We start from the raw sequence: 25,311 nt of genomic DNA on the forward strand, positions 1-25,311 counted from the left end.
CGTAATTGCGACATAGGGCTTGATATAGTGGGAAAACTCATGTGTGGGTGTGGTTTGTCTGTGATTAGAGTTTTTTTTTACAAAAGAAATGCATGTGCTTAAAATAAAAAGAAAACATAAATAGATGAATAAAAGAGGAAAAGAAAAAATATGGATGAATAAGAGTTGTCAGTGTTTATAAGAAAGACTGTTTGAGCAGACTTTGGTGATCTGTTAGTTGCTTTGTATCAAAGAGTTGACTTTGAACATTTTACAAACAGTTATAATAATGACCGTCTGTGTGACTGTGCAGATCAGCTGTATCACCCTACAGCATCTGGCCAGAACCAAACTCAGGCTCCAAACCATGACGACCAGATTGTGTAACAGCTTTTTTCTTCTTTACGCAACTGAACTCACTTGACTTTACCTGATAACCCTAACCCTTCCTTACCTCTAACAGACTGTCGCCAACCAGTGCTACGAGTAACTGGTGTCCGAATCTCTCCCTGACCAGCGCAGCGTTCTCTGAGGCGTGCATGCTTGTGAAGTCAAACATTGCTACATCTGGCTGCCCACAGTGGTTCATGGCAAAATCCAGCGTGGGAAGTTGGTAGTTGGTGCCAAAGTCAGCAGCCTCTCGGGCGTAGCACAGAAGAGCTTCCTGGTTGACATTTTCACTGCTCAGCAGCTTCTGGGTTTCTATGTAGTCCTGTTGAACAGAAGCACGACAGTCAGGAGAAGTTCACACATTAAGTCTGAGTGTAAAAGATTAATTTCTTTATGATTTGTCCCCTTAAAGAGTATATTTTAGTAAATCTACAGAAGGAAGTGAAATGTGTACAGATTGTGGACATGATATAATGAACAGCCTGGATCTAGACCTCTAAAGTGCTGCCAACATCTCCAGCAATTTTAGAGATGCAAACAGAATAATTAAATAAACAAAATGGCAATTCAGTTCGATTTTACTACAGTCAACACCTCTCTGATACAGTCCTAACAAAAACAAAGAAAACTGCTAGTTAGTATATGCTGAAGAGCTATTGCATTTGATTGCATTATACAGAGGTTTATGATATTAATTCTTTGTTACAATGACCCCAAAAATTAGCTGTTAAAAAAAAGAAGTAAAAATGAAAAGATACGACACTGTGGTTCACAGCGGATCCCATGACAGTTGACCTACATGTTTTACTTACATTAATGACGACTCCTTTGTCCAGCAGGCTCTGTTTCTTGGCAGTCATGACAAAGTAATGCGTGTTGTCCTTGTAGTACACAATGTTCTCCAGATCGATACCTGAAACAAATGATATGGTTTGAGAAACAAAATTTAAGAAAAGCACCACTGGGCAATCAAATGGAGAAGAGCACCTTAAAATGATACAATTTGGTTACTGATTATATTACAGCAAACAAATCAAAAACACAATCTCTCCGTCAGGTCATGGCAGTTAACACCACGATGCTTCAATCCCACCTGTCTCCTCTTTGAGATCGAGAAAGAACTTCTGGTTGAAGATGAAGGCTACGCCGCTGATCTCTTCTACTTTGGCCTCTGCGGTGGTGTTCCTGTTGATGAAGTTGGCTGTGATGGCGATTGCCAGCTTACCCCTGAACTCCTTTCTTTTGAAACCTGAGAGAAAATAAGACATTGAGATAAAGAATGAAACAGAGAAACAGATAGGAGGTTGATCTTTCCGAGAAAAAACAGTCCTATCGGCTTGTCAGTTAAAACCAGAGGAAATCTAGCATTGAACCATAATTACAAGGCAGTTATTTTCGGATAAGAGACAGCTTACCAAGGTGAGCCTTTTTATAGCGGAGGGAACAAAAGCCATGGATTGTAAGAAACCACCAGGAATGAACTGCTATCACCAAAGTTCAATCTTTTGCTTAATTAACAGGAAACAAAATTCAAGGGTTCTGTCAATGTTAACTTCCTATGTCCCGAAGAAAACTAAAAACCCCAAGCAGACATTAAAACAGACTAAAATTTAGATTTAACATTTTACTGGTAGATTCAAATTAACTTTTCAACCCAGCAATAACTCACTAACAATGCCACTAATTCTAAAGCTGTAAGTGCAGGAAGGAAAAGAAAATGGATTGGTTGCTTACTACAAAGTGCTGTATGAGACAGTGACAGTACTTTATGGGGGCAGAAGTAAAGTGTCTGAACTGGTGTCACGCATACTCTCACTGTTAGAATTTACAAAAGGACCTTTTCCCCTGTGCCGATCTGATTGTATTTAACTGTGTGTGTTACCGTAGCTAGGGCACAAAAGTAGCTCACGAGCAGGCTGACTGCAGGGGAAAATCATTTCCCCCAGGCTTCTTCATAATTGAAGAATGAGCTAAACATCTTGTTCTGCCCCAAAATGCCCTTTTTAGGAATAAGCATCTGATGTGAATTGGTTGTTAGATGACAGCATTTTTAGGAGAGAGCAAAACAGTGAGACAGAGAGATGGAGAGAGTCCAGCATGCATGCATCAGCTGCTGCATTGAGCCCCAGCTTTGCTCTATTTCTGTACAGTGTTTCAGAGTTTGATGGATTTTCTTTCCCACTGGGAGAGATCAATGGCTTCATAGTGTAAGTTTACAAAAGGTGAGTTTCATTTATAGCTTCACAACAGAAATAGGACTGTACGAGTTATTTAAAGTCCTATTGGATGTCTTGGACTTTCAGTAAACAGAAGGTCTGCTGGATTTTATCTGAGTTAAGTCAACACTAAAACATGAATTTTAGTTCCACACGTTGCTTCAGAGATTTTCCCAATCAATCAAACACATGGACTTTGCAGTAAAACAACTTTGGAGACAAAAGCGTCTAGTAATCATGTTGCTTATCTGTGACTGACATTCAAGTAATGTGTTAGGCTGGAAAAACAACTTGCTATATGCAAGATTTTATTATTGCTGAAGTTAAAAGACACACTAGGGAAGGCCAGTATGTAAACCTAATAGCCCTATTAATTACAAATATATTCACATATACTGTGTAACTGAAGCGCTGAAATAAAACATTTCACTGGAGTTAACATGTAACAACATCAGATCAATATTAACTTAACTCCTTGTTTTAAAAAACATTTCAATTTGAGAGTGACAGGAGGCTCCAGCCCTGTGATACTGGTGGTGGGAAAATATACATTTGGGTCACGGATTGTTCCTTCCTTAATCAGGCACATGTAACTTTATACTGTATCATACTTTATGGGCTAAGTGAAGTACATCCTTGAAGCACTTATACTGTCCGCCCCTTTTGTTTGGCGTCTTCTCACCTTCCAGAGTATTCCTGCGTCCGTCAGCCCCCACCACGACATCAAACTCAAAGTTAGCCACGGGGTGATCAGCAGGTCGGATTGCAGCCCTCCACCCAAGCCCTGAGAGATGGAGGCAAGGACAGAGTGAGAGAGGCAGAAGAATGTGTAACATAAATCCTAGGAATATTCTAATTGTGGTGTTTTGTTGCTATGATAGCAATAAAATAATCTTTTCATAATGAAGTGTAATTTCAAAATAAATGCCTAATAAAGGGAAAGCAAAGGAAATAATAATGACTTTTAGTATGTTCATATAGTAAACAGATGCTCCACAGCTAGCGGATCTGGCCTGCAAACTTGACTAACAGACAAAACACCATTTATGTATGAAATATTGGTGCTGCAGTGTTGTGAGACCAACACAGTAACAGCTTGGCAGTTTGTTGTGTAATATCACCAATATGGAAAATGCATTCCATGATGTCAAGGGCACAGCTAAGTTCGTCACAGCAGAACAGGAGGGATAAGTCTGTCTAAAATTAGGCGAGGCTCTTGTTGTTATCGGTGTGTGGATATCACGGCTGAAGAGCACCACCTGACAACAGCATGCAAGTTGCTTTCTTTCTAAGAGTTTATAATCCAATGTGGGGTGAGAGGGCCAAGTAGTCATCTGCAGTGCAGTTTACGTGCTACAAAACATTAAAATCATAAGGCAGCAGTGCATTGTGCTGATCTTTTCAAACTAAATGACATGTGATTATCAGAAGGTCATGGAAATTTTGAAATTCAGTACTCAAATGTAATCTAAGCTGATCTTAAGTGCACACTAGAAAAAATATCATAAAATGAGAATAAAAGATACTACATTTTGTTTTAAACAGAGGAAACAATGTTCATTCACTGCTATTGATGTGATAAGTAGGTTACGTATATAGCAGGCACACATTTGTGCACTAACAGGGAAGTCAGGCAACATACTTGACCTCTGCTAACCTCATCTAAATATGATGAAAAACTAAAACAGTGCCAATGTTTGTCTGCTGTTTATTGGTGGCTGTCAAGGAAATTAAATACTGCAGGATGAGAAGATACAGATCCGCCAGGAAGCCACACAGTATCTGTCCAATACACTGACTGGTGCAGCCTGACGTCTATATCAAGCTTTACACATTATTAAACTTCTCAACCCAATTCTACTTCATGTCCCACTTTTATTGTTTCCAGATGTTTAAATCTCCTCATCTTCCTAAAGCTCGCAAGCCATAAAACAACTGTCAAGTGGGTGAATACAAAAGCACTGTTAATCTATTGTTTGGACATGTAACTGAAGAGAACGTGTGGATGGATACCTTCATTTTCCTGATCCTCCGGAGGTTCCAGCAGCTTGACAAACTCCACATTGATGTGAAACTCCACTGCAACAAGCAGGGCAATCTTCAGTAGGATCAGCTGCAGCTGCTGAATGCCTATTAGACAAAGACACACACACATTAGTGTTTGCATACAGATGTTAAACACTGCCAAACCTTGTGTTTTGTGTTATGTCGTCTTGACACCGTTGAGAGCGAGGCCTGAACTCCATAACTCTCATGTCCTACCATCTTGTTGTTATGTTGCAAAGATTAAAAGGAATGAGTGCTCAAATGATATTAAAATAAATAACAGGGGAGTTAAGATTTACTTCCTAATATAATAAATCATTGTTTTATCATCATGTCCTGCATAACTTTTAAACTTTCCATCAATTTTCTTCTTATTGAAATCCTATCATGTATGTAGTAACATGGCACAGATTTTGTCTTTCTTTAACTTCATTCTACCTTATTTATTCTAGTGGTTATTTATTTTAGTGTTTTTTTTTTGTTTCTCTCTCTTTGTAAATCCTGATGTTTAGAACCTGGAGCACTTTTATCATTTATCATGTTGTATCATGTTTGTTCATTGTCAATCAACCAATCAATTAAGTCAATTTACAGTCTGGCAATTCACAGGGAAATTGTAACATTTGAGATGATGAGATGGATAGATATGAAATCCCAGAGAGAGAAAAACAGCACGTATTACAGCAGCCTCATCACTTAAAGCACACATAAAAAGCTATTAATAAGATACAATAAAAATCCCAAAAATATACAATAAAGCCCGCACTCACTGATGTGGTCTATGGCCCCAGCGCAGAATTTCCCGCAAAACTTTTTGGCCCCGAGGCCTCGAAGGTCATGAATGGTGTAGGGCCAAAGGTGCAGCACGTTGTTCCTGGAGAAGGAGTCCCTCTTCTCGATCACCACAACTTTGGCACCCATCAAAGCCAGCTCAATGGCCGTCCGCAGGCCACAGGGGCCTCCTCCGATGATGAGGCACTAAATAATAGAGAATGACAAATTGCCGTCATTATCCACACTAGTCACAGAGAAACGAGCTACATCATGGTGATGTTTATAATCACAGAAGGCTGAGACTTTTCCTTCATAAGAGGCTGAGATGAAAAATGGTTTGCATCCTACTTGTTTATTAACATATCAGGGAGCATTATAACATCTACACAGATCATGAGAGGGAGCAGCACTTTACTGCACCACTGGAGCATTTAGAAGTTTTGAGTGCCTCATTCAAGGACACTTCAGGAGAGTCATTCCAGCCTTAAGATGACTTATCCAGACCACCTTGTGTGTTTAAGGACTTTTAGTAAAACATAAGAAAGTTTGCACATGCCTGACAATAGTTTGCCAACCTTCATCAACCTAAACCATTATTAGAAACGTTACATATCTAAGATGTTATTCATGTATCGGCACCCAAAAAAAGCATGAAGTCAGTTAGTTGAGGTTACAGCGTCTGTCTGAGAATGTGTGGCTCAACCATGACATCATCCTCTTGAATGATAGATGAAAGAACTGACGCATGTGTGCTGGCAAACTGTATCTTCTTTCCTTCTAAACATGTTAAGAGGCACTCTAGGGAATTGTGTAGCGAGATGTGACATTGAGCCCAGAATCAAACCACTTAAAAGGGTTGATGCTGCCGTGCTCAGCGAGGTGGACAGTCTTTTGTCTCGACAGCCTCAGAAAATTTGCGAAAATGTTCTTTTATTTTCTTTCACCTCTCCAGGAAATGATTTCCATCAATCCAACGGCACAAAGAGCTACCGCTATGCCAGACCTCTAAATCCCACCAGTATGCAGACAGGCCACATATTTGAACAGGAGGACTCACTTCCTGCCATCCTATGTGTCCACCAACAGAATAACTCAAAGTGAGGACAGTGCAAAGGAGGTGCCACCCATCCATATCAGTTCTGTGAGACGATCAGACTGTGTGCTGTTTGCGGAGAATTCAGTTCCAGCTGACCAAAATCCCAAATCATACCCTAAATGGCTCTCTCCTGCTGCACCAAAAACAAGATGATTGTTGCTTTAGTCATGCCATATTCTCCCTCTGTGAGCGTGTGGCTGAACCCTGGGGTGGTTTCACAGTGGATGCGGGTGATGAGGAAGACAATGTGTCATTATGTTGCCTGAGGTTATCAGGATGAGGTAATCTCAGGTGTGAAGCACACACAGGTGGTGGAAGCACTGCCTGGACAAGCCTGCCAGCTGTTTTTTTTTCTCCTAACAAAGGGGTGAGTATTTACACAGCCAGAGACAGAGATGGAAGGATGTTGTCAAATGTCACAATTTACACGCACAGTACTAACTCAGTTTATTCAGATGTACGTTCACAATGTGCATGTTTCTATCTAATCTCGTGTAACTGTTTTCGTCTCTCTGTCTGTCAGTCAAGAGCAGTAACGGGCTGTTTGTTTTAGCCTGTTTCCATTCGCTGATGTATTATTCCAGATATGAGGCTTTTCCTGACAGCTTGCTCCACATCTGTTGAGTCAGGACGCACACACTTCCTTTCAGCTTCCCACCTGTGACCTCGCTCTTATCCCAGCTCCACCTCGCCCTGGTCACATTTGTCCCTGCCTTATTAATGAACCCGATCTGTCAGAGTATTTTTCATCTCTTTTCATCTAACAAATTTCCCCCCGGGGATCAATAAAGTATTTCTGATTCTGATTCTGATCTCAGCGGACAGTGTAGCCAATGTAAAGAGATCTTTACCATCACAGCATCATAATTTCAATGCTAGGAAATTAAAGCTGCAACCGACAATTACTTCGTCAATTACTCTGGTCTATAAAACAGCTGAAAACCCAGAAATATTTGGTTTCATATCAAATTTGACAAAGAAAAGCAGGTAATATCCACATTTGAGAAGCATTTCTGCTTGAAACATGACATTTCTCGGCAATACATTTTGCACAAGTTGATAAATTTGTTTAAGTTTCTAATCTTTGTCTCAGATCATGACACTGGAGCTTTGCATGGATCTGATGGAGGTGAAGTTGTTGTTGATTCACAAAATCATATCATGGATTATAAAAATAAATTGCATTTTTTTTGTGCACAGTAACTTTATGAGGAAGAAACACATTGTGGTTATGTGTCAGTGTCATCACAGCCAGCTGTGTCAGGCCATAAAACACGGATGACATCACATCCTTTAAATGTTGCTGCTACAGTGGGAATATGAAGAAGAGGCGCCGAGTGATTTCACATCTGTCACTGTTTAAAGAGCTGAGTCGCCATAAAAACAAGTAGGCACCTTGTGGTTCTCCCAGGGAGAGGAGAAATTAGTAATCAAGTAAAAGCAGATTGTCTGTCCTGTCAGTGATTAAAAGTGGATTCATTCTGCACTTTATAAGCAACTTATTAAATCTAAGACTTTTAGAAGAAAAAGGCAATCTCATAAATTTTCAATAAGTTAGTGTTTCAATAATGAATACAATCCACTGTTTGTACTGGTTTACAACTTTGGCACACAGTCCCACTTTTTATTTTACAACACAACCCTGTGGATTGTCAGAATTACAAAATCGGACCTAAAACGTTTGTCTCAGAGGTTTAAGAGAGTCACACTTTCTTCAAACCTTGACCTCGTCTCTTCTTACCTATTTTGGTAAAAACTGCTGAGCTCACAACGAAGCATTTAGAAACACACTTTAATAACAACCTGGCTCTGGCTCCAACCTTTAAGGAAGAGTCTATAAAGAGGAGCACACACCCTCAGTACAACTTGGGCCAAATATTCATAGTTGCTGAGTGATGCTGTCTGTTTCTCTGCGCAATAAAACACCTTTTCAAGCTGGGGGCAGCTGATGCCTGAAAGGTAATTACACTCCTCCAGGTTTTCCTACTTTCCCTCATCACCTTCATTGCCAAGCACACCCCACCGCCAACACCACCAACCCTAACATGATTTCTTTGTCCCCATTGCAGCCATCTCTTCATAATTCAACTCAAGAATAGCTCTTCTGTGGCTCTCTTCTTACATGTGTTTATAGAATGTCCTCTTTGTCTGTAATTTGTTCTCTGAATGCGATTGGCTGTTTTTGTGTTATTTGGCTGCAGGGTTAGATGAAGCAGTGCATAAGTGTCAGTTTTTTTTTTCCCCTTTGTATTTATGAAATTCTGTGTTTCATTTGATTATGTGCACATCTGTTGCTTGTTGTGTGTATGTTTCTTGGCTGTGATTGTATAGCATTTTTACTGTTACTGTTACAATTTTAACATATGGTGGGTACACTGAAGGTTTAACAATGCATTTGTCTATGAGATACTGTTATATGATGTCTGTGTTTCTGTACAGCTTTGTAATGTAGCACCTGCTGAGAGCAAAAGAGTTAGTGCAAAGCAATGTATATCTTTTTAATTTCCTGTCCTGTATGTTGGCAGCTGTTGCTATGAAAGAGTGAGTGTAGTTGTATCTTTAAAGGTAGAGAAAAACAAAGAGCAGATTGTTTAAGAAAAGAAAAAAAGGAACCACGTGAGATTAAGTCACAAAGGCACTTCCTAAATCATAGAACATCAACTTTAATGATGTATGAGCTAAGCCCTATGATACTTCAGTGATTTGATTTTTTAAATGTATAAATGCTATGGAAAAAACAATGGCAAAGTGGGAAATAAATCTAAAAATGTATAATATATTTTGCCAAAATATTTGGAAGCGACAAAGAAATTAAAACAGTTTCTATTGTGTTTCAGTTCACATGCATTGCTCTCTGTCAATTCATAATCTCCATCTGCATCAGCCTTGGATTAGTAAACTTTTGAACAAAACATATGAATAAATTTACCTTGGTGCCCACACAGGACTGGCCTTTCTTGTACTCCTTATGGGACATCCTCTTGTCTAGCTTACTCCATAGGGCTTTAGCCTTCCAGGTGGTGACCTTCGCCTTCAGACTGCTGTAGAAGGTGCTGTTGTCCGCCGGGTCGAGGTCCAGCTGTCTGCAGAGGACGTTGAAGGCCTGAAGGGCTCCTTTACAGGTCGAGGCCTGGACAAAGTTCTCAAACAGCTTCCCCACATTATCCCTCTCCTCCTCTATTTCTCCCATCTTCCCCCGCTGCTGTGGATGGTTTGGTGTACTGAGACTCCTGCTTACTCCAGCGCTCTCTGCCAGATGTGGCTACACCCTCAGCTTGGCCCGTGCCGTCATGCCCAGTCTGAGGAGGCAAGACACAGTCTGATGTCATCTCATGGCAAAGCGTCTCACACAGATGGCCTTGAGCAACTGGTTTTTCCATATTCTATCATTAGCTTAATAAAATTGGACATGTTTCATTACATTCAATGGTTTATATGATTTAAATGTTGAAGTAATTTAAGCTGAGTTGACAACCCAGCTGCATTTTATCTGCTCTATGACTCCAGCTTACATTTCCGACTTATCAAGAGGGCGCTCAGTACCAGTCTTCATTTAGAGTCGACATACATTTTGAAACAGTTAGCTTAGCTTACACCCACGTTGACGAGATAACATTCCAAGTAGAGACAAGGCAGTGAGATAAATACTGGAGAGTTAAAATGAAATGAGCACGCCTGTCGTTGTCAGACAGCCGTAGAGTGTATTTACTACTTGTGCTTTATAGAGGCATAACCATGTGTGCCTATAAAAGGAACTGTTTGTAGTTCTAGGTTGGACTTACTGGTTCAACATAGAACCAAACTTTTCAACAGCTTCAAGGTTTCTAGCTTTACACAGAACAAAACTATTGAAACTTCAACATGAGGTATCCACCATGGACAAATAATCAAAGTTAAACTGTGTTGTTAAAAGATCAGATATTCATTGGGCTTTTGTAGTAGAGTCATAGATTATAGGCAATATTTTTTTTTCTAACATGACGTTCTCCATAATAGAAGAATAAACCTTCTTAATGGTATCAACAACATACACGCTACATCTGTTAAATGCTACATACAATATACATACATATTGACTCACCACTGTTGAGTCTTTACTAACAAACAGCTTAGCTTTCTTGCTGACAATTGTACATGTTGCAGTCCTACATAAATAACATTTCTACTGTATATACCAACATGAGAAAAAAGTGGTTTCTCTTATTGCAATTCAAAGAAACACTGTTTATTTCTGTTGAGCACCTTTCATTCCTCTGGCTCAGCACTGACCATGGACGATTTATTTATCTTGTGGTATTTTTCATTCCAGCTGAAAACCAGACAATGTTTTCAGCAGTAAAAAGAAATGTCTGAAACTAATTGTAATTCAAGCCCACACTAACGATAGATTGATTGCCTTGGATTGGGTATGCATGCTTAATAGTCCACCTTCTGCTGATGTATGTGCATTCAGTAAGCTTACATATGGGCCTGCGTGTGAAAAACACAGTTACTAAAACACACGTTCGTATCAGAATAGAACAGGACCGACAGAATTACAAATTATTATAAACATTGTAGTTTTCTTTTTCCTGCAATCAACCATCAAGCATTTTGAATATCATGCCAGAAAATCTGTGCCGGAGCTCAACATCAAAGCAAAATGGGGGAAATTTTCTCCATTAAGGATGTGTGTGTTCACTTGGGTGGGGACCAGAGCTTCTGTGAGTTTTGGGAGAAGTCTGCCTTTGATATTTTAATGTTCTATGGAGCGGGATGGGCTAGGTTAGAGGAGAGGTTGGGCTAGCTGTGCAGGACTCAAACGGACCCCCACAGTAATCCACTATCAGTACCAGCCTGTTGTTTTACCTCACTGATTACGTCACAGGTCAGATATCATTTTATCTGTAGGCGCAGCTTTCACCTTTCCACCACATTTAGTCCATTGAGTGACGCTACGATGTCCCCAGGACCTGACTGAACTGTTGACTTCAATAACAGCCACTGTCAGACGCCGCCCCAGGGTCTCTGTTGGTGACATGGCTTTGCCATGAAACTGTCCATGAAGAGCTTTAGCCGCATGCAAAGTTAGTCACTCAATGACCATTCAGTCTTGGGTCTCAACGTTGTTTTTGACTGTGATTTGAATGTGGTGACATTTTGAATGTCATTCGCAAAAAGGACCAGCATTTGTTCCTTTGCTAAAATTAGCATATTCATTTGCACGAGATCCTGTTTGGCTGTGTGTTTGCATCCTGTTTTGATGCTGCTGTTTTTGTTTAACATTACAGAGAAAGATTCAGGAAGAGAAAGGAACAACTAACCAGCCCAAAGAAATACTGTACAGTCTCAGGTGACCTTTAGCTTGGTTAATACACATTTGTAGCTTCAAAAAGCCGCTGTCCTGTTGGTAGATACTGTGGCCCCCTGAGGCCTTTCACAGCAGACATCCAGCCTCAAACTCGGTGATCTGACATTCCTTTGCCACGTGGCTACAAGAGCTCTGACCTGCTCCATCAGCATGAGTCCAACACTCTGCTAGCCCTCTCACTGGCTCCACTAGCCAAGTAGTCATAGGACCACCTCTATAGTTTTTGGGGGAATTTGCTCTCTGATTGTCAATGAGTGATGAGCGATGACTGAGACTGGCATGATATATGATGCAGGTGCTTTAATCTTTCATGCATGGCAGCAGACTGTGATGGGAAAATTGCTGTGTATTCTACCATGTGGTATGTGGAGTGTTTGGGGCCTACATAATATCTTCTATAAAGCCTCTGTGGAGTTATTTCTTTTGACAGTTGAGTTTAAAGTTAGTTTATTTGAGATTGTGAGATGTACAAAAAATGATAAAATGGATAACTATATTACAGAGGCGAACTTCCATTTTCATAACTGCTGATTGTGGCTGTCTTTCCACAAGAACAGCTAATAATAATTTTATGTTGACATCATTTTATTCTAAACTTTGGACCGTGTTCAATAATCTCTTGTGCCTCTGGTGGAAAGTTCACATAAAGAAATGTTGACTGCACTTATGCTTTCACAATTCAGTCCAAATAAAGTGGTAAGGAAAGGCACAATTATTGGAACCATCTGTTGTACGAGTCTGCGAGGACTAATGAAAAGGTACCACTTACTGTCTTCATAGCCAAGTCAATGCTCAAAACTCAAACTACATTGTCTCAGGCAGAGTCCCATGACTTCACCATCTCAGTCTGACAGAATGGAAAGTCACTTGTGGGGAGACAGAACAAACCCACAGAACGGCTGTAAAAATACAACTAATGACAGACGAAGCGGAAAGAATACACATGCGCACACACACTAGGCATCACAGCCGAACCATATAATGCTTAAGAGGATCAGAGAGTTTAATGGCGCGCAGGTTTTAAGTGTCCTGTCTGTTTAGAAAATGATGTGATTGAGTGAAACTGCCTGCAGCTAATTGACAAAATGAAGGACAGTGATTCATTTCTTACAATGAGGAATTTATACATTGATATTTGCAGTTTACTAGTTTATTCAAGCACTTCAATCTTCTGATACTTTATATAGCATTTTACCATTTTTATATCATTACTTTACCGTACAATGACAAAGAGAAAGGTCTGTATGATGGATCTGTGATTGAGTGTATATAAACATTTACATATATATATATATATATATATATACACACGATATACATTTATACATAATATAAAAGCACTGCTATGTGTCTAAGAGACATAGCAAGCTACCAGTGTCCAGTATGATAGAGGGGGAATTTTAGGAATGTGAAAAATGTACCTGTTACACCTGCACGGCAAAAAGAAAGAAAAGTCAAAACACGCACGCTTTTACACACAGATATCCAACCACATTCCCATAAAACACACACAAGTTCCATTAAATAGTTCACGGTTTCATTTTTATAGACTAATGTGACTCATAATTTGTAGTCTACAACATGGATGGCCAGACAAGCAACAGCTGAGTAAAGTCTCACAGGACAAAGCTGGCATAATTCTACATTTCTCATATTGTCAACAAATCCCATACAAAACCAACAATGTGTTACTTTCCAACTTCCTAACCCTCTCTGTGCCACTCAGCCCGCAAGCCACATCCTTTCTCTTTAAGACTGAAATCTTTAAAAATAGGTCAGAAATGTATAGTTTAACTTTTTTTTAAAGCTAAATAATGTCCTAAAACAGCTGTGACACTGCGGATTTTAGCAAAAATACATTTTTAGTAGCACTACACTATACACTAACATTAATTAGCCATTCTTATCCCAAAATAATTCATTTACTACATTTACAGTATGACACCCGAAAAGTGACCATGTGCTTGCCAGAGCTACTTGCATTGGCTGGTTTCATTTAGAACATAAAGTATAGCTCTGATACTGACAAAGCTGTAAAGACACTGAACCAAGTGTCAAACCAGTGACGCAATGTCTTCATTTGTTTCTGCACAGCACATAGCTTCAGGCTATCAGAATACAATAGGAAGCTGACAACACAAGGAAAACAATGGGAGTGCTGGGAAATGCACATACTGTAGTGTAGCCAGCCAGCAACAGTAATTACAAACTGGACTGAAGAAAATCAGGAAGGAACCCTCTGTAGGCCTGATAAGCAGGCAGTGTGCCTCAGAAAACAGTACACTCATGTGGACTTCAGCCCGCCGGCTCTGCCCTTCACCAGGCCCCAGAGCTCCACAGTATTATCTCAGCTCTCTGAAATCTGGCTGCGTGTTCGGGCAGCAGTGCCAAAACAAAAGAAGATCTGTCGTGAGCAAGGTAGAAACACTGGCAGAAGGCGGTAAATGTCAGTCAACTTCAGAGGAGAAAACTGTGAATTTATACAAACAGGAGCAGGCTTGTGAAGCTTCAGGGCTGTCTGGCCCTCGAGGTGTGCTCACCACATGGCTCCTTTGGATGAAGATTTATCTGGACACAGTGAGCTTGAACAATTATTCTGACTCTAACTACGCATGCTCGTGTGTTACAATGAATTAGTCGGCTGAATTTGTTATCATAACAGTGAGTGTGTCCAATGTTCTAAGATAAAGAAAAATTAATGACAAAGAAAACTGAATCACATCTCCATTAGAACATTACAAATTACTGAATATGGGTGCCCCTAAGCATCAAAAATGTAGTAAATATATATATATATATATACCACAAGACAAACTGCAAACTGACTGGCACTGAGGGTCAAAGATCTGGGAGCAACTTTCATTCATAATATCACAGGGGGGCACAGTGAAGGTTTAGATGACAGCCTAGCAGGAATAGCAGATTCTGTAAGCCAACTATCAGTAAAGCCAGGCTCAAAATAGACAAGCATCATGTTGCATAAGAAAACAGCATATGACCTGAAAAGATATCAACAGGGCAAGGACCTGTAAACAAGAGGCCCTGTAAACAAGAGGCCCTGTAAACAAGACAACATCAGGCACAAAAATGTACAAAGTTCATCCCAATGACAATGAAGTGCTCTGGGTTCACCTATGGTAAACAGGAGCAGGAGCCGGTAGCAACACAGACTAAGGATTCTCACAAAACTACAGGACAATGTTCGGACATCTGGAGCGCTTTTGGTAGTTCACTGAATCATGCTGATGCACTGGAAAAGAGATATGATGCCCTATTTTACATTTCAAAAAGCTCTGAGTGCTGCAGCACTCCCATCCACACTCTTCCTGTGGAGTGCGTCTGGTTTCCTGTCCAGATCAAAGCTCAGAGGAGAGCAGCCTCTGTAAAATTCCACCTCTGTGATTCTAAAGCATGACTAGGATAGGTTTCCATTTGCCAGATGGGACGTGTTAATGACATCCTGTGGTGAATTTACCACAGCAAAGTCTCCTTGTACCTCCTTCGGTGGCTCCATCTTTAAGTGTGCTATTGGTTAAGATGTAAAATGTCCCAACATATCTCGCAATATGGCAACAGCCTTTACAAAAGCAGAAATAACGTTGTTTTTTGATAGAGCAGCAAAGGTTTTGTTTGATTGCAGACTAACAGGCCACAGGGAACAACATGCCCCACCTTTCTCTCATAGTTCCTCTCTCTGTTTTTTGTGGCTGATGCCTAGACGCATGTCCGTTTTTATGCTGTGGAACAAGGAAGGAAACATATTGCAGAGAGGAAGGAGAAAGTTTATAACACCTCCCTGGCAATATCGAGTACAAGCTTCCATTCACAGTCAGTTCATTGGGCTTTGTGAAATACATTTACATTGTTTTCATCCACAGCATGACGTCCCCACATATCGTTATTACTCTGATTTATTAAGTGACTCACTCATTCATTCACTAGGACATGAATTCATTGATAATTCCATTTAATTGTTTGATCTATATACTTATCTATGTATCTCTTTAACTACAATATTTGTTGTTTCTTAAACTAAAATGTTAAATATGTATATGTGTCACATTTCTTAGTACTGATTATATCTTTACATGTATACAAGAAGCTGTAACCGTGCATCTTACAGGTGAGTAGTCTTACATAAGTCAAATGCAGCACAGACTTATAGGAGCGAGAGTCTGAAATGATTCGGTGTGTTATCTACAGTCAACAAGATATGTAAAAGACGGGGTAGTTAACATCCATTTTTAGATTTTTCCTCAGCATCATCCTACTGTAGGCCCCTGTTTGGCTGCATGCTTAAGGGGACCTGTGCAGCTTTCTGTAACGCTGTTTTTATCTCCACATACTGTCGTTAAGTTAAACTCCAGTAAAGCTGGTAATTACAAACTTAAAATGAAAGGCTGGCACAAGAATTTGCAGTCGTAAGCGACTAACGCAGCAACAGTCAAAGGACAGTTTGAAAAATGTGGAAGTTTGTATGTAAATGTCAACTGAATTTGTTTGCTGCACTGGGTTTGTTACACGGGTTTCTCTTTGTGTTATACAAGAGACATTAGTTACATTCGTTCACACAGCTGTAATATACAGCCTTGTACGCTCGTGATGTTTGTATATTCTCTTAGCTCTAAGGCAACTGTATTTGTTGAAAAGAGAAGAACACGATTCAGAGTTAAACCTGTAATTATGGAGCATGTTTAGAACACATAAGCCTTGCAGCTATTTAGGGAAAAAAACACTGTTTAGTAAAGCATTCTCAAAAATTCTATTGATCCTATCGAGCAATACACTGTTTACTGTGACTTCCCCCATATTTTATATTATAGCACATGAATGAATAAAAAAAAAAGCCTTACTGAGAGGAAAATTCCAGCAAGAGGAGAATAATGTGGTTTGCAGTTGAATGTTTATGCACAAAGAAGGTTGTTGATCTCCATGAGCATAAATCACACAGACCATCAGCGTCTGGGCTAGAGACCAGATACTATATGTATGAACACTGTTTACATGTTAGCACGTTCATTGGCAGAGCCTCTCTGTAATAAAGTTTGGACCTTGATGGAGAAAAGGTATCTTCCACAGTTGTAAAGTACACAGGAAATGATTGCTCACACAGCAGTGGGAAGGAGAAATAGCACTGTTTGTATGACTCTACTGACCCTCCCTAAACATGTTGCTGAAAGAACCATGCATCATCTTGCAAGACGAATGAATCATACCAGACTGAGTGCTCATGCGGTATGTTGAAACGTGGAAGAGGGAGAAGCAGATTAGCACTGCTGCATAAGTTATAAAGCCTCACAGATTAATCATAAAGTATTTTTTTTACGAAAACCTTTTTGAGACTGGTTGTTTATTCCTGCTTCATCCGGGATCCAGTGTTTATCGCAGGTTAAAAGTCTGCGTATTTGATCAGTAGCTGCATATTAACCCCACTAGAAAACATTTACAGGCAGTTTCTGTCACTCACTGAGCTTCATTCCATAACCTGACAGTAGAGCCTGTCAACACCACACCTTTCTTTATTAGTCAGTGTCACTACAACCCCTAAAGACAGCTTGAGGGCTATTTACAGCCCCGAGCAGGTGGAGTCAGTCCTCAGAAAGGCTGAAAAGCATTAAAAACAACCATGCAGATTCTATTAACTTGTACTTACAGGACCGCTTTTAGTTCATGGTGGCCTTGGTGAGGGATGTATAACCTACATTGACCTGTTTATTTGGTTTTTTTTACTGTCTTTGAACTTACAGAAAGGCTGTGAGTCCAGTTTTAAATGAGTTTGCCTTGAGGCATGTATGAAAAGCAACTACACTGGCAATCAAAAGATTCCTATGGCGTAATCATTGGCATACCAAAAACTGCATGCTTGCTGTTGAAGTGGAGATAACCTTCTTGTTATCAGGGAGCAGAGACAAGCCCAGATGTCTGACTCCTCTCTCAGACACAGTTTAATCACCGCTTTCACAATAAAACACGTGTTCATAAACCTCCAAACTCACCAGAAACAATGACACCTCGCCTACAACCAAATGGCAGCATAACAAATCACAATTATCTCACAATCAGCGTAATTGATACTAGTGGCCAGTGTCAGTTTAGAGTTCATACAGTGATCCGTGGGCTGCTTGGTGATCGCCTGTGTTTCATTCCCTGTGCCAGAACTTTTAATATAACTTTGTGTGGTTGTCCAGTACAGCCCTTGTTACTTACTACTGCCATACATGTCTTTATTTTTTATCAAACAAAGAAAACAGCAGCTCTGTCAGGTGTCTCACACCACTCACTTGTTTAAGAAAGACAAAAAAAAAAACTACAAGGTGTATTAAAAAAATAAAAATAAATAAAACCCTACCTCATGTCTCAAGCCAATCCAAACTCTTCCTCCTTCCAGTGTCTCCAGTCAAACACGGTCCTGGACTTTGTGTGTGAGGTGTGTCGGTGCTCAGTCAGCCTGACAGGCAGCAGTTTCTCTCTACAGCTGAGTCCAGTGTTTGAGGGCGGTGCTCTAAAAGTCGGACACATCCCTGAGCAGCTACTGTGGCGGCTGTTTAATCCAGACGATTCAGACTTTTCTCATGCCAAACACATAGTTTACTACTTAACCGACCACCCACGGTCTTCTGATAAGTCTGCGAGTTTCCGCCCCTCAGGTAGAAGCTGCTAATTAAACAACAGATTGGATTTATGGGGTTTAATTCAATATGTGTGGACTGCAACTGGAGCTAGATAATTAAATACTAAAAATTTGAAAAGGTATAAACCTATTAAAATGTAAAGATTATGAAAACAGGTATAGCTCAAAAGCGATTGTGAAGAAGGGAACCTCATTATGTTACAATACTTTGAGTTTTCAGGTGTTCCTCATTTAGCATGAGACCACCTGGCGCCATACGTCCGCGGACCGCAGTTAGTCAACACATTATATATTTTACAAAGTGTCAGCAGAAAGCGCAGCCTGAGCAGCACATGGACAAAAGCACTGAACAAACACTGCAAACGTGTACCCACACAGACAGATATTTGGTATCTGGAGTCCATGAAATTCCTATGGAAGCGAATGGCGCCATCTTGTGTCCAGACTATGAAACTACAGGTCCAAAGTATTGGTTGGCCCAAGTTATAAAGCTGTAGGAAACTGCAGTGGCAAATGGTTTGTGGTTTAATTTGTCAATGGAGATACAATGGAGTTTTATTTTTTATTTTTTTCAACAGCAAAATGTCAGTACAGTTACTATTTCTCTGCCAGAGAATTGTTCCAATGAAAACTGCTCAAATATTATGGGTATAAAACATGTAACATCTATGACTCACAGTTTCTGTCCTCCATTAACAGCTTAGTTATGTAACTTAGCTGAATTTGAATTAGCGTTAGAAGAGGAGTTGTAGAGGATAAAGTCATTTGGAAAATAGTCTTTATATAATATATAATGTGATATAGGCTAACCTACTGACTACAGACAGGATGGTTGACTTTTTAAAGTTTGCTTCTTAATACTAGTTAGCTATGTGAGCTCATAGTTAGTGAACCACTAAAGCTAGCTCAAGTTAGAGTTAACTGCTAACTACTTTGAAGCCAAAATACTGTTACTATGGTTACCTGCTGTCAAAAGGTAAAAAAAATTACCTTGTATAATTTATTTAACAAATTTATGATTTATGTCTGTCCATGTGTTGTTTGCTTTTGCAAATAAAATAACCAAAAAATAATTTTAAAAAAGAAAAGGGGGAGGGAAAAAAAGCTACTTGACCGGAACTGTTTGAGGTGTCCTGACCAAGTTTGCAAACACCTACGAGCCATTCAGGAGCGAGTGGCTGAAACCGGCTAATGTGGTTAAGGTTTCACCTGTTTAGGGGGGTGTTAGAAGAGATTCACATGTATGAGGCCATGCTGACCCCCCCTCATCCGCTGTGGTGACGCTGTTTGTGCTCCTCAGCATCCTCGCCACACCCTCCTCACAGCAGCAGGACCAGCAGCAGCAGCAGGACCAGCAGCAGCAGCAGGACCAGCAGCATGATGCGAGTCGTCCCGTTAGTTTTGGCTCTCGCAGCAGTCTGCAATGGCATCCTCCCTGAGATAGTGGACTCGGGCATCAGTCACATCCTGGAGGATAATTCCGCCCAGCAGGGACAAACGGAGCTGGACCGCATGTTTGTGGAAGTGGAGCAGCTGCCCGAGGATCCGCAGCCAAAGCCCGAGGATGCGTTTCACCAAGTAGGCAGCCAGTTGCACCTCTCAGTCAGCATCTTGCTTTTTTTACATGACATGGCGTTATTTCACTGCTGCAGACAAGTTCAAGTTATTGGCTGGTATTTAGAGGATCTTTTTGAAAGGAAGAAAACACTTCAATTTGTAGATAGAAGTAGCTTAGATGCAGAGGCAGCAGTGGAAGGAGCTGGAATATGGTAGTGACTTCTTAATGCATCTTTTTACCTGAAATCTAGCTCTGATAATGTCTCCAATCCCTCTAGAGGAACAACGAGAGCGTCAGTCTCAGCCCTCATCCCAATAACCTTCCTCCAAGTCATCACAATGAAAGTGCTTCTGATAAAGTGATTGACAGTGAATCTGTCCACACCTCAGTAGACCAGGTAGGCTTATTAACAGTCAGCAAAAGTCTCTAAATATGTTTTCTTTTTGTGAATGAAACTTAACAGATGTTCCACCTTCACACAGGAGACAAACAACATTACCACAGCCGTCCAGTCCAGTGACCTGGGGAACAATATTGATCATGTAAGTGCAGCCTTAAGTGATACATAGTCCGGTAAGAAAATCAATCTTTAAAATAGAACTCTTGTTTTTCATACGACCTTTGTTTGAATCTCTCAACAGGAAAAGGCCTCAAGATTGCATAATGTCTGGTAGAAGCATCACAGCCACTGGCCACTTGCATAACGTCTACGAATGAATGAAACAGTGTGTGTAGGATGTACAGCGTGCATGCGTGTCTTCATTCAGCCCTAATCATTATTTGCCTGCACCATGTGTGAAATTAAAGTTGAAAATAAAAGATGCTGACATGCAGCTCAAGTGCCTTTATCAAAATGATGACTGTACAAAATTCTTGATAAATAAGTGATGACGTATCCTTTTGCTTCTTATAACTGAAACTCACTTTCAGGGTTAAAACATCTAACAGAAGAGGTTCTTATGCAACAACACGAATTTAGAAACATTGTTTTCTGATAACTTCAATTATTTGGCTGAGAGTGTTACAGCACAGTTGATATATGTATCTAAATTATCATGATGTGGATCATCACTTTCGGTATATTGTAAGCAGAGGTCAATAGCTGTTTACATGGTAACTCTGGGAGAAGAGTCTGTCCTAGTTACAAGAGGTAAAAATAAAACTGGAGGAGGCGCCTCTTTCTTCATAAATATGTTACAGGACTTTTTCCCTACTTAATTAGCTGCAAGCATATGAAAGCTAAACACTACATTTATTTAGTTCTTCATTTTGCACTCTGGACAAAACACTGTGACCTGAATGTGTATTAAATCCAGAGTTTCTCTACCATGGGACTTGAATGTGGGGTCACATGATATGCAGATCAGCTCTCTGGTTGCTGGTGCACTGAGAATGTTTGGACTAAACCGTGGAGCTAGAAAAGATTGAAGCACCCTGACATAACTCTTCCCTTCTCTTCTCTTTAGGGATGTATGACTGATGAGGACTGTGGAAAGGGAAGGTATTGCCTTTATGATATGCACAACGCCAAGTGTCTGCATTGCAAAGCAATCGATATGGTAAGTGAACCCAAGTTACCTTTATATGAGCACCTGCACTGTTTTTGGCTCTTTTTATCAGTCACTTTCAAACACACACAGTCACTTCCAGGCAGCTGGGGTTTCACTTCGACTGCATTGCAGTGTGTCCACAAGTGTAATTGGAGTGTGTTGTTTGTGGACACTCTGTCCTATGAGCTTCACATGAAACAACAGCAAGTGTCAAGGTTAAATAAGAGCTCTTCTTTTCCCTCTTCTCACTCAAAGGACGTTTAGAACAAAAGGAATATTAGTAATGAGAGCCTTCTCTGTAGAGACTCATCCATTGGATTTATTGAAGACTCAGTTATTACTGCTGGTTCTGTGTCATCACTGGATGAATTAGCCTTGGTGTAGCAGAGTTAAAAGCAACGCAAAAGGATAGAGATACTGGCTGTCTGCCAAACAAGGGTACAGTGTACACTACAGGCATAATAAATACACAGAGGACAGGATCTGTGTCTTGTCAAAAGTGCTGCACTGAAAAACTCTGCATGGAAATAACCAGAACACTGTTTGCCGTATCCCCAAATTAACAATTCATAGAGGGTATTTAGGAATAGGAACGCTATCAGAAACCAGTTGACCTGCTCATCTCATTTATATTTAACCAAAAAAGCATCAGCAGAATCAATAATGTAATTTATGCTCTGGTGAGTTTTAGTCTTTTTGAACTGCATGCGGTGTTCTCATTTTTGTGACATCAGCGTTACACAGAATATCTGGATTAGATGAAAGATGTCTGCTGAAGTGTTAGATGCTTGCTGAGATATGTTTTCAATGAAAGCTATTTTTTCTCTTCCTTCAGTCCTGCACTAAGGATGAGGAGTGCTGTGGTGAACAGCTGTGTGTATGGGGTCAGTGCAGTCAAAATGCAACAAAAGGAGAGGCTGGCAGCACTTGTCAATACCAGACTGACTGCAACCCAGACCTCTGCTGCGCGTTCCATAAAGGTACAGTACGAGCACACAGTGCAGTATATGCTGCTCAGCGATTCTCTGCATTCTCTTAGAAAATGTATCTGTGTGTGGGTTTTTTTTTGTGTGTGTTCAGCCCTGCTCTTCCCTGTCTGCTCGGCCAAGCCCATTGAACGCGAGCGCTGCTTTGGTGCCTCCAACCACCTGGTAGAGCTGTTGTCCTGGGACACACAGAACGAGGGACCCACAAAATACTGCCCCTGTGCAGGAGATCTCCACTGCCAGCACCTGGGGTGAGTGCAGCACATTTAATAGCACAGAATGTCTTAAATCTTGAATGATTTTATTCAAATAAATCCAAGATATTAAAGTTTTACATGCATTTATTTGACAGGCGAGGGTCCATGTGCCTTAATGGAGAAGACTCGAGTGAAGAGGACTTGACAGACACACTATATTCAGAGATAGACTATATAATCTGAATTAATTCATATTGCCTTCTGAACAACGAGACAGAGGTCTCCACCGACACCAGTTTGTTGCAAAGAATCTACTAGTACTAGTACTATAGCACCTTCTGTTTGCCAGCTCAATCCAAAGTGGCAAAAGCATGGAAAATGTATTAAAATATATTTATTTGATTTGCTTTAATTGAGACCTGAGGTTCACAATCAGTGTTTCTGAAACTATCGATATAAAAGTCACTAACAGAAAACAGGAAACACTATATCTGCTGCATTGATACTAAACACTGGTTTCTTGAATATTTGCTCTTTATATTGTACTGTAACTCTAATCCTTATCTAATGCTATTCCCAGCCATAAAATTAACTCAATAACTTCTCACCTCACTGTTTAAAATTGTGAGAATAAAATAGAGCAAAGTCTGAGCCACCCAGTTTGCAGTCTCACTGCATTTACTGTGCATTAGGAACAAAAAGAAACCAGATACAATCATTCTTTGTGTACTGTATAAAACAGTGTCACAGAAGCAGGCTATAATAAATGTTTGGAGTAGCAAGGATCACTTCCCTCAGCATTACACATTTATATTCATCTAAAGGACGTCAACACTACCATGACATGTCAGCAGAACAGGTGTGGTCCTTCTAAATCTGGTAATGGTTTCTGTGAACATGACTGGACTACAACAATTGCTCATATTGCTTAAGAGCAAATCTAATTCTAGCCGCTTCAATATCCTAAAGTTGTTTATAACTAAGCTTTTTTTCTTCTGCACTCTTCCCCATTGTTCCTGAGAAAATGTTTTGGCAAACCTTGCTGCTTGCTGCTTCCTAGCAATGTCAAGATCCTCATGTTGCTTTGTTCCAAAGTGGTACGGTTTGTTTTTGCCAAGATGACACGACAAGAGGAAACACTGTCCAACATGCCATGTTGTTATTTATTCTGTCATGTACATTGTTTGTATGGATATGTATTTATTATGTGTTTTTCTCCTCTTTTATATACATACTTAATCTGTATTACTTTATTTCAAGTCCACTGTTGTCTTTCAAGCAGTATCTCATATCCATTATTAACATACCAGAAAATAACCAATATACGATCAAAACAGTAACTTATTTGACTGCCTTCAGGTTGATTGTGAATTACTCTAACCTGTTTTGATAAATCTGATGGTTATCTGATGGCTGTCTCGAGGTCAGTTCAGATCTTTCACAGTTACAGGATAGTAATTGCTGGCCATTGAGACGAATCTTGTAGACATTCAGCTGAATGGTATAGAGCAAAAAGGGGTTCTATTACTACTCTTTATACTGCAAAGCTTAAATTGTAATAATGCTCTACGTTTTGGTCCACTGAGCTGAATACTGTGCAGCACAATGCATACCCCAGCTTTAGAAGCATAAATTGAGTTACCATTTTATTAGGTACACCTGCACTGGTGTGTTTATGGGTGTTTGTAATATTCTGTACTCAAAGTCACCATTACAAGAATCACAAAGATAGGATTGGTTGTAAAGCAACTGGGTTGCCTGAGATTGTGCAGGTGTACCAAATAAACTAAATTGTGTCATTTCACCAACAATTATTTTATTTTTATACTGGTATTTTTTCGGCCTTTTCCTACAGCTGCCCTCCGGTGAACCTCAAATCATAATATGTGTCTCTTGAGTGTGGGCATCTTTCACACATTTTAAGGCCCTGCACACTGACACAGATATAATACCTTGGCTGATTAGTCCTCTGGGCAGGTGGCGCTCTAATGGAAATCACGTCAGCAACTTCTGTGTACTAATCAAAATGATAATGTGTGAACAAGAGACCATCAGGGAAAAAAATGGGAAGACATTTTGATATCTCACAGTAGAAAAAGCACAGGTATAAATAATAAAATGAATTATGGATGAATTCCATTTAGCTGCTTCAGTTTCAGGGTCCTGGTATTGTGCATGCTGCTTACTGTCATAGCTTACTGGGACACTTGTATAGAATAGAGCAGTTGTGCTTTTCCTACTGTAACATAGCAATATCTGCTATGAAAAAGGCCTGTAAACACCTCATGTTGCTCGCTTGTGCTCTGTTTTTCATGTACAGCAGTGTGTTTACATCAACATCTAGGCTGTAATACTAATGCAAGCAATACATGATCTATGTGTGATTATAGCAATATACTTGTGCTGGATGTTAACTTGCATACAGCTAAAACTGTCAAATATAAGCTCTGCACTGTTCTTAAGCACTTGAAACCTGAAATGCAACTTGTATAACTCTTGCTTTTAGAAAAATAAAAGTTTTGTTTAAAACACATAATT

The 25,311-nt window shown here is 40.0% G+C and overlaps 2 protein-coding genes across 4 annotated transcripts in view; one reads left to right on the forward strand and one right to left on the reverse strand.

Annotated features, from left to right (window-relative positions):
• The window catches only part of mical2a (microtubule associated monooxygenase, calponin and LIM domain containing 2a), a 44,792-nt gene extending 26,433 nt beyond the window's left edge, over positions 1–18,359 (reverse strand). For all 3 annotated transcript variants that reach the window (XM_035682294.1, XM_035682292.1, XM_035682295.1), the window contains exons 1-8: positions 18,201–18,359; positions 9,431–9,800; positions 5,402–5,609; positions 4,599–4,715; positions 3,268–3,369; positions 1,463–1,618; positions 1,182–1,282; positions 434–691 (exon numbers count right to left, since the gene is read on the reverse strand). In XM_035682294.1, the coding sequence (XP_035538187.1) occupies positions 434–691; positions 1,182–1,282; positions 1,463–1,618; positions 3,268–3,369; positions 4,599–4,715; positions 5,402–5,609; positions 9,431–9,691 (1,203 nt within the window). In that variant the 5' untranslated portion in view covers positions 9,692–9,800; positions 18,201–18,359. The remainder of the gene's footprint in view (positions 1–433; positions 692–1,181; positions 1,283–1,462; positions 1,619–3,267; positions 3,370–4,598; positions 4,716–5,401; positions 5,610–9,430; positions 9,801–18,200) is intronic.
• Positions 14,183–24,577, forward strand: dkk3a (dickkopf WNT signaling pathway inhibitor 3a). The gene is made up of 8 exons (XM_035682296.1): positions 14,183–14,428; positions 19,783–20,060; positions 20,318–20,437; positions 20,523–20,582; positions 21,507–21,599; positions 22,426–22,570; positions 22,671–22,827; positions 22,929–24,577. The coding sequence occupies exons 1-8, from the start codon at positions 14,395–14,397 to the stop codon at positions 23,014–23,016; spliced, it is 975 nt and encodes a 324-aa protein (XP_035538189.1). The 5' UTR covers positions 14,183–14,394; the 3' UTR covers positions 23,017–24,577.
• Positions 24,578–25,311: the final 734 nt, after the last annotated feature.

Source organism: Morone saxatilis, unplaced genomic scaffold (genome assembly GCF_004916995.1).
Source record: "Morone saxatilis isolate NCDOM2014 unplaced genomic scaffold, NCSU_SB_2.0 Contig11, whole genome shotgun sequence".
NCBI lineage: Eukaryota > Metazoa > Chordata > Actinopteri > Moronidae > Morone > Morone saxatilis.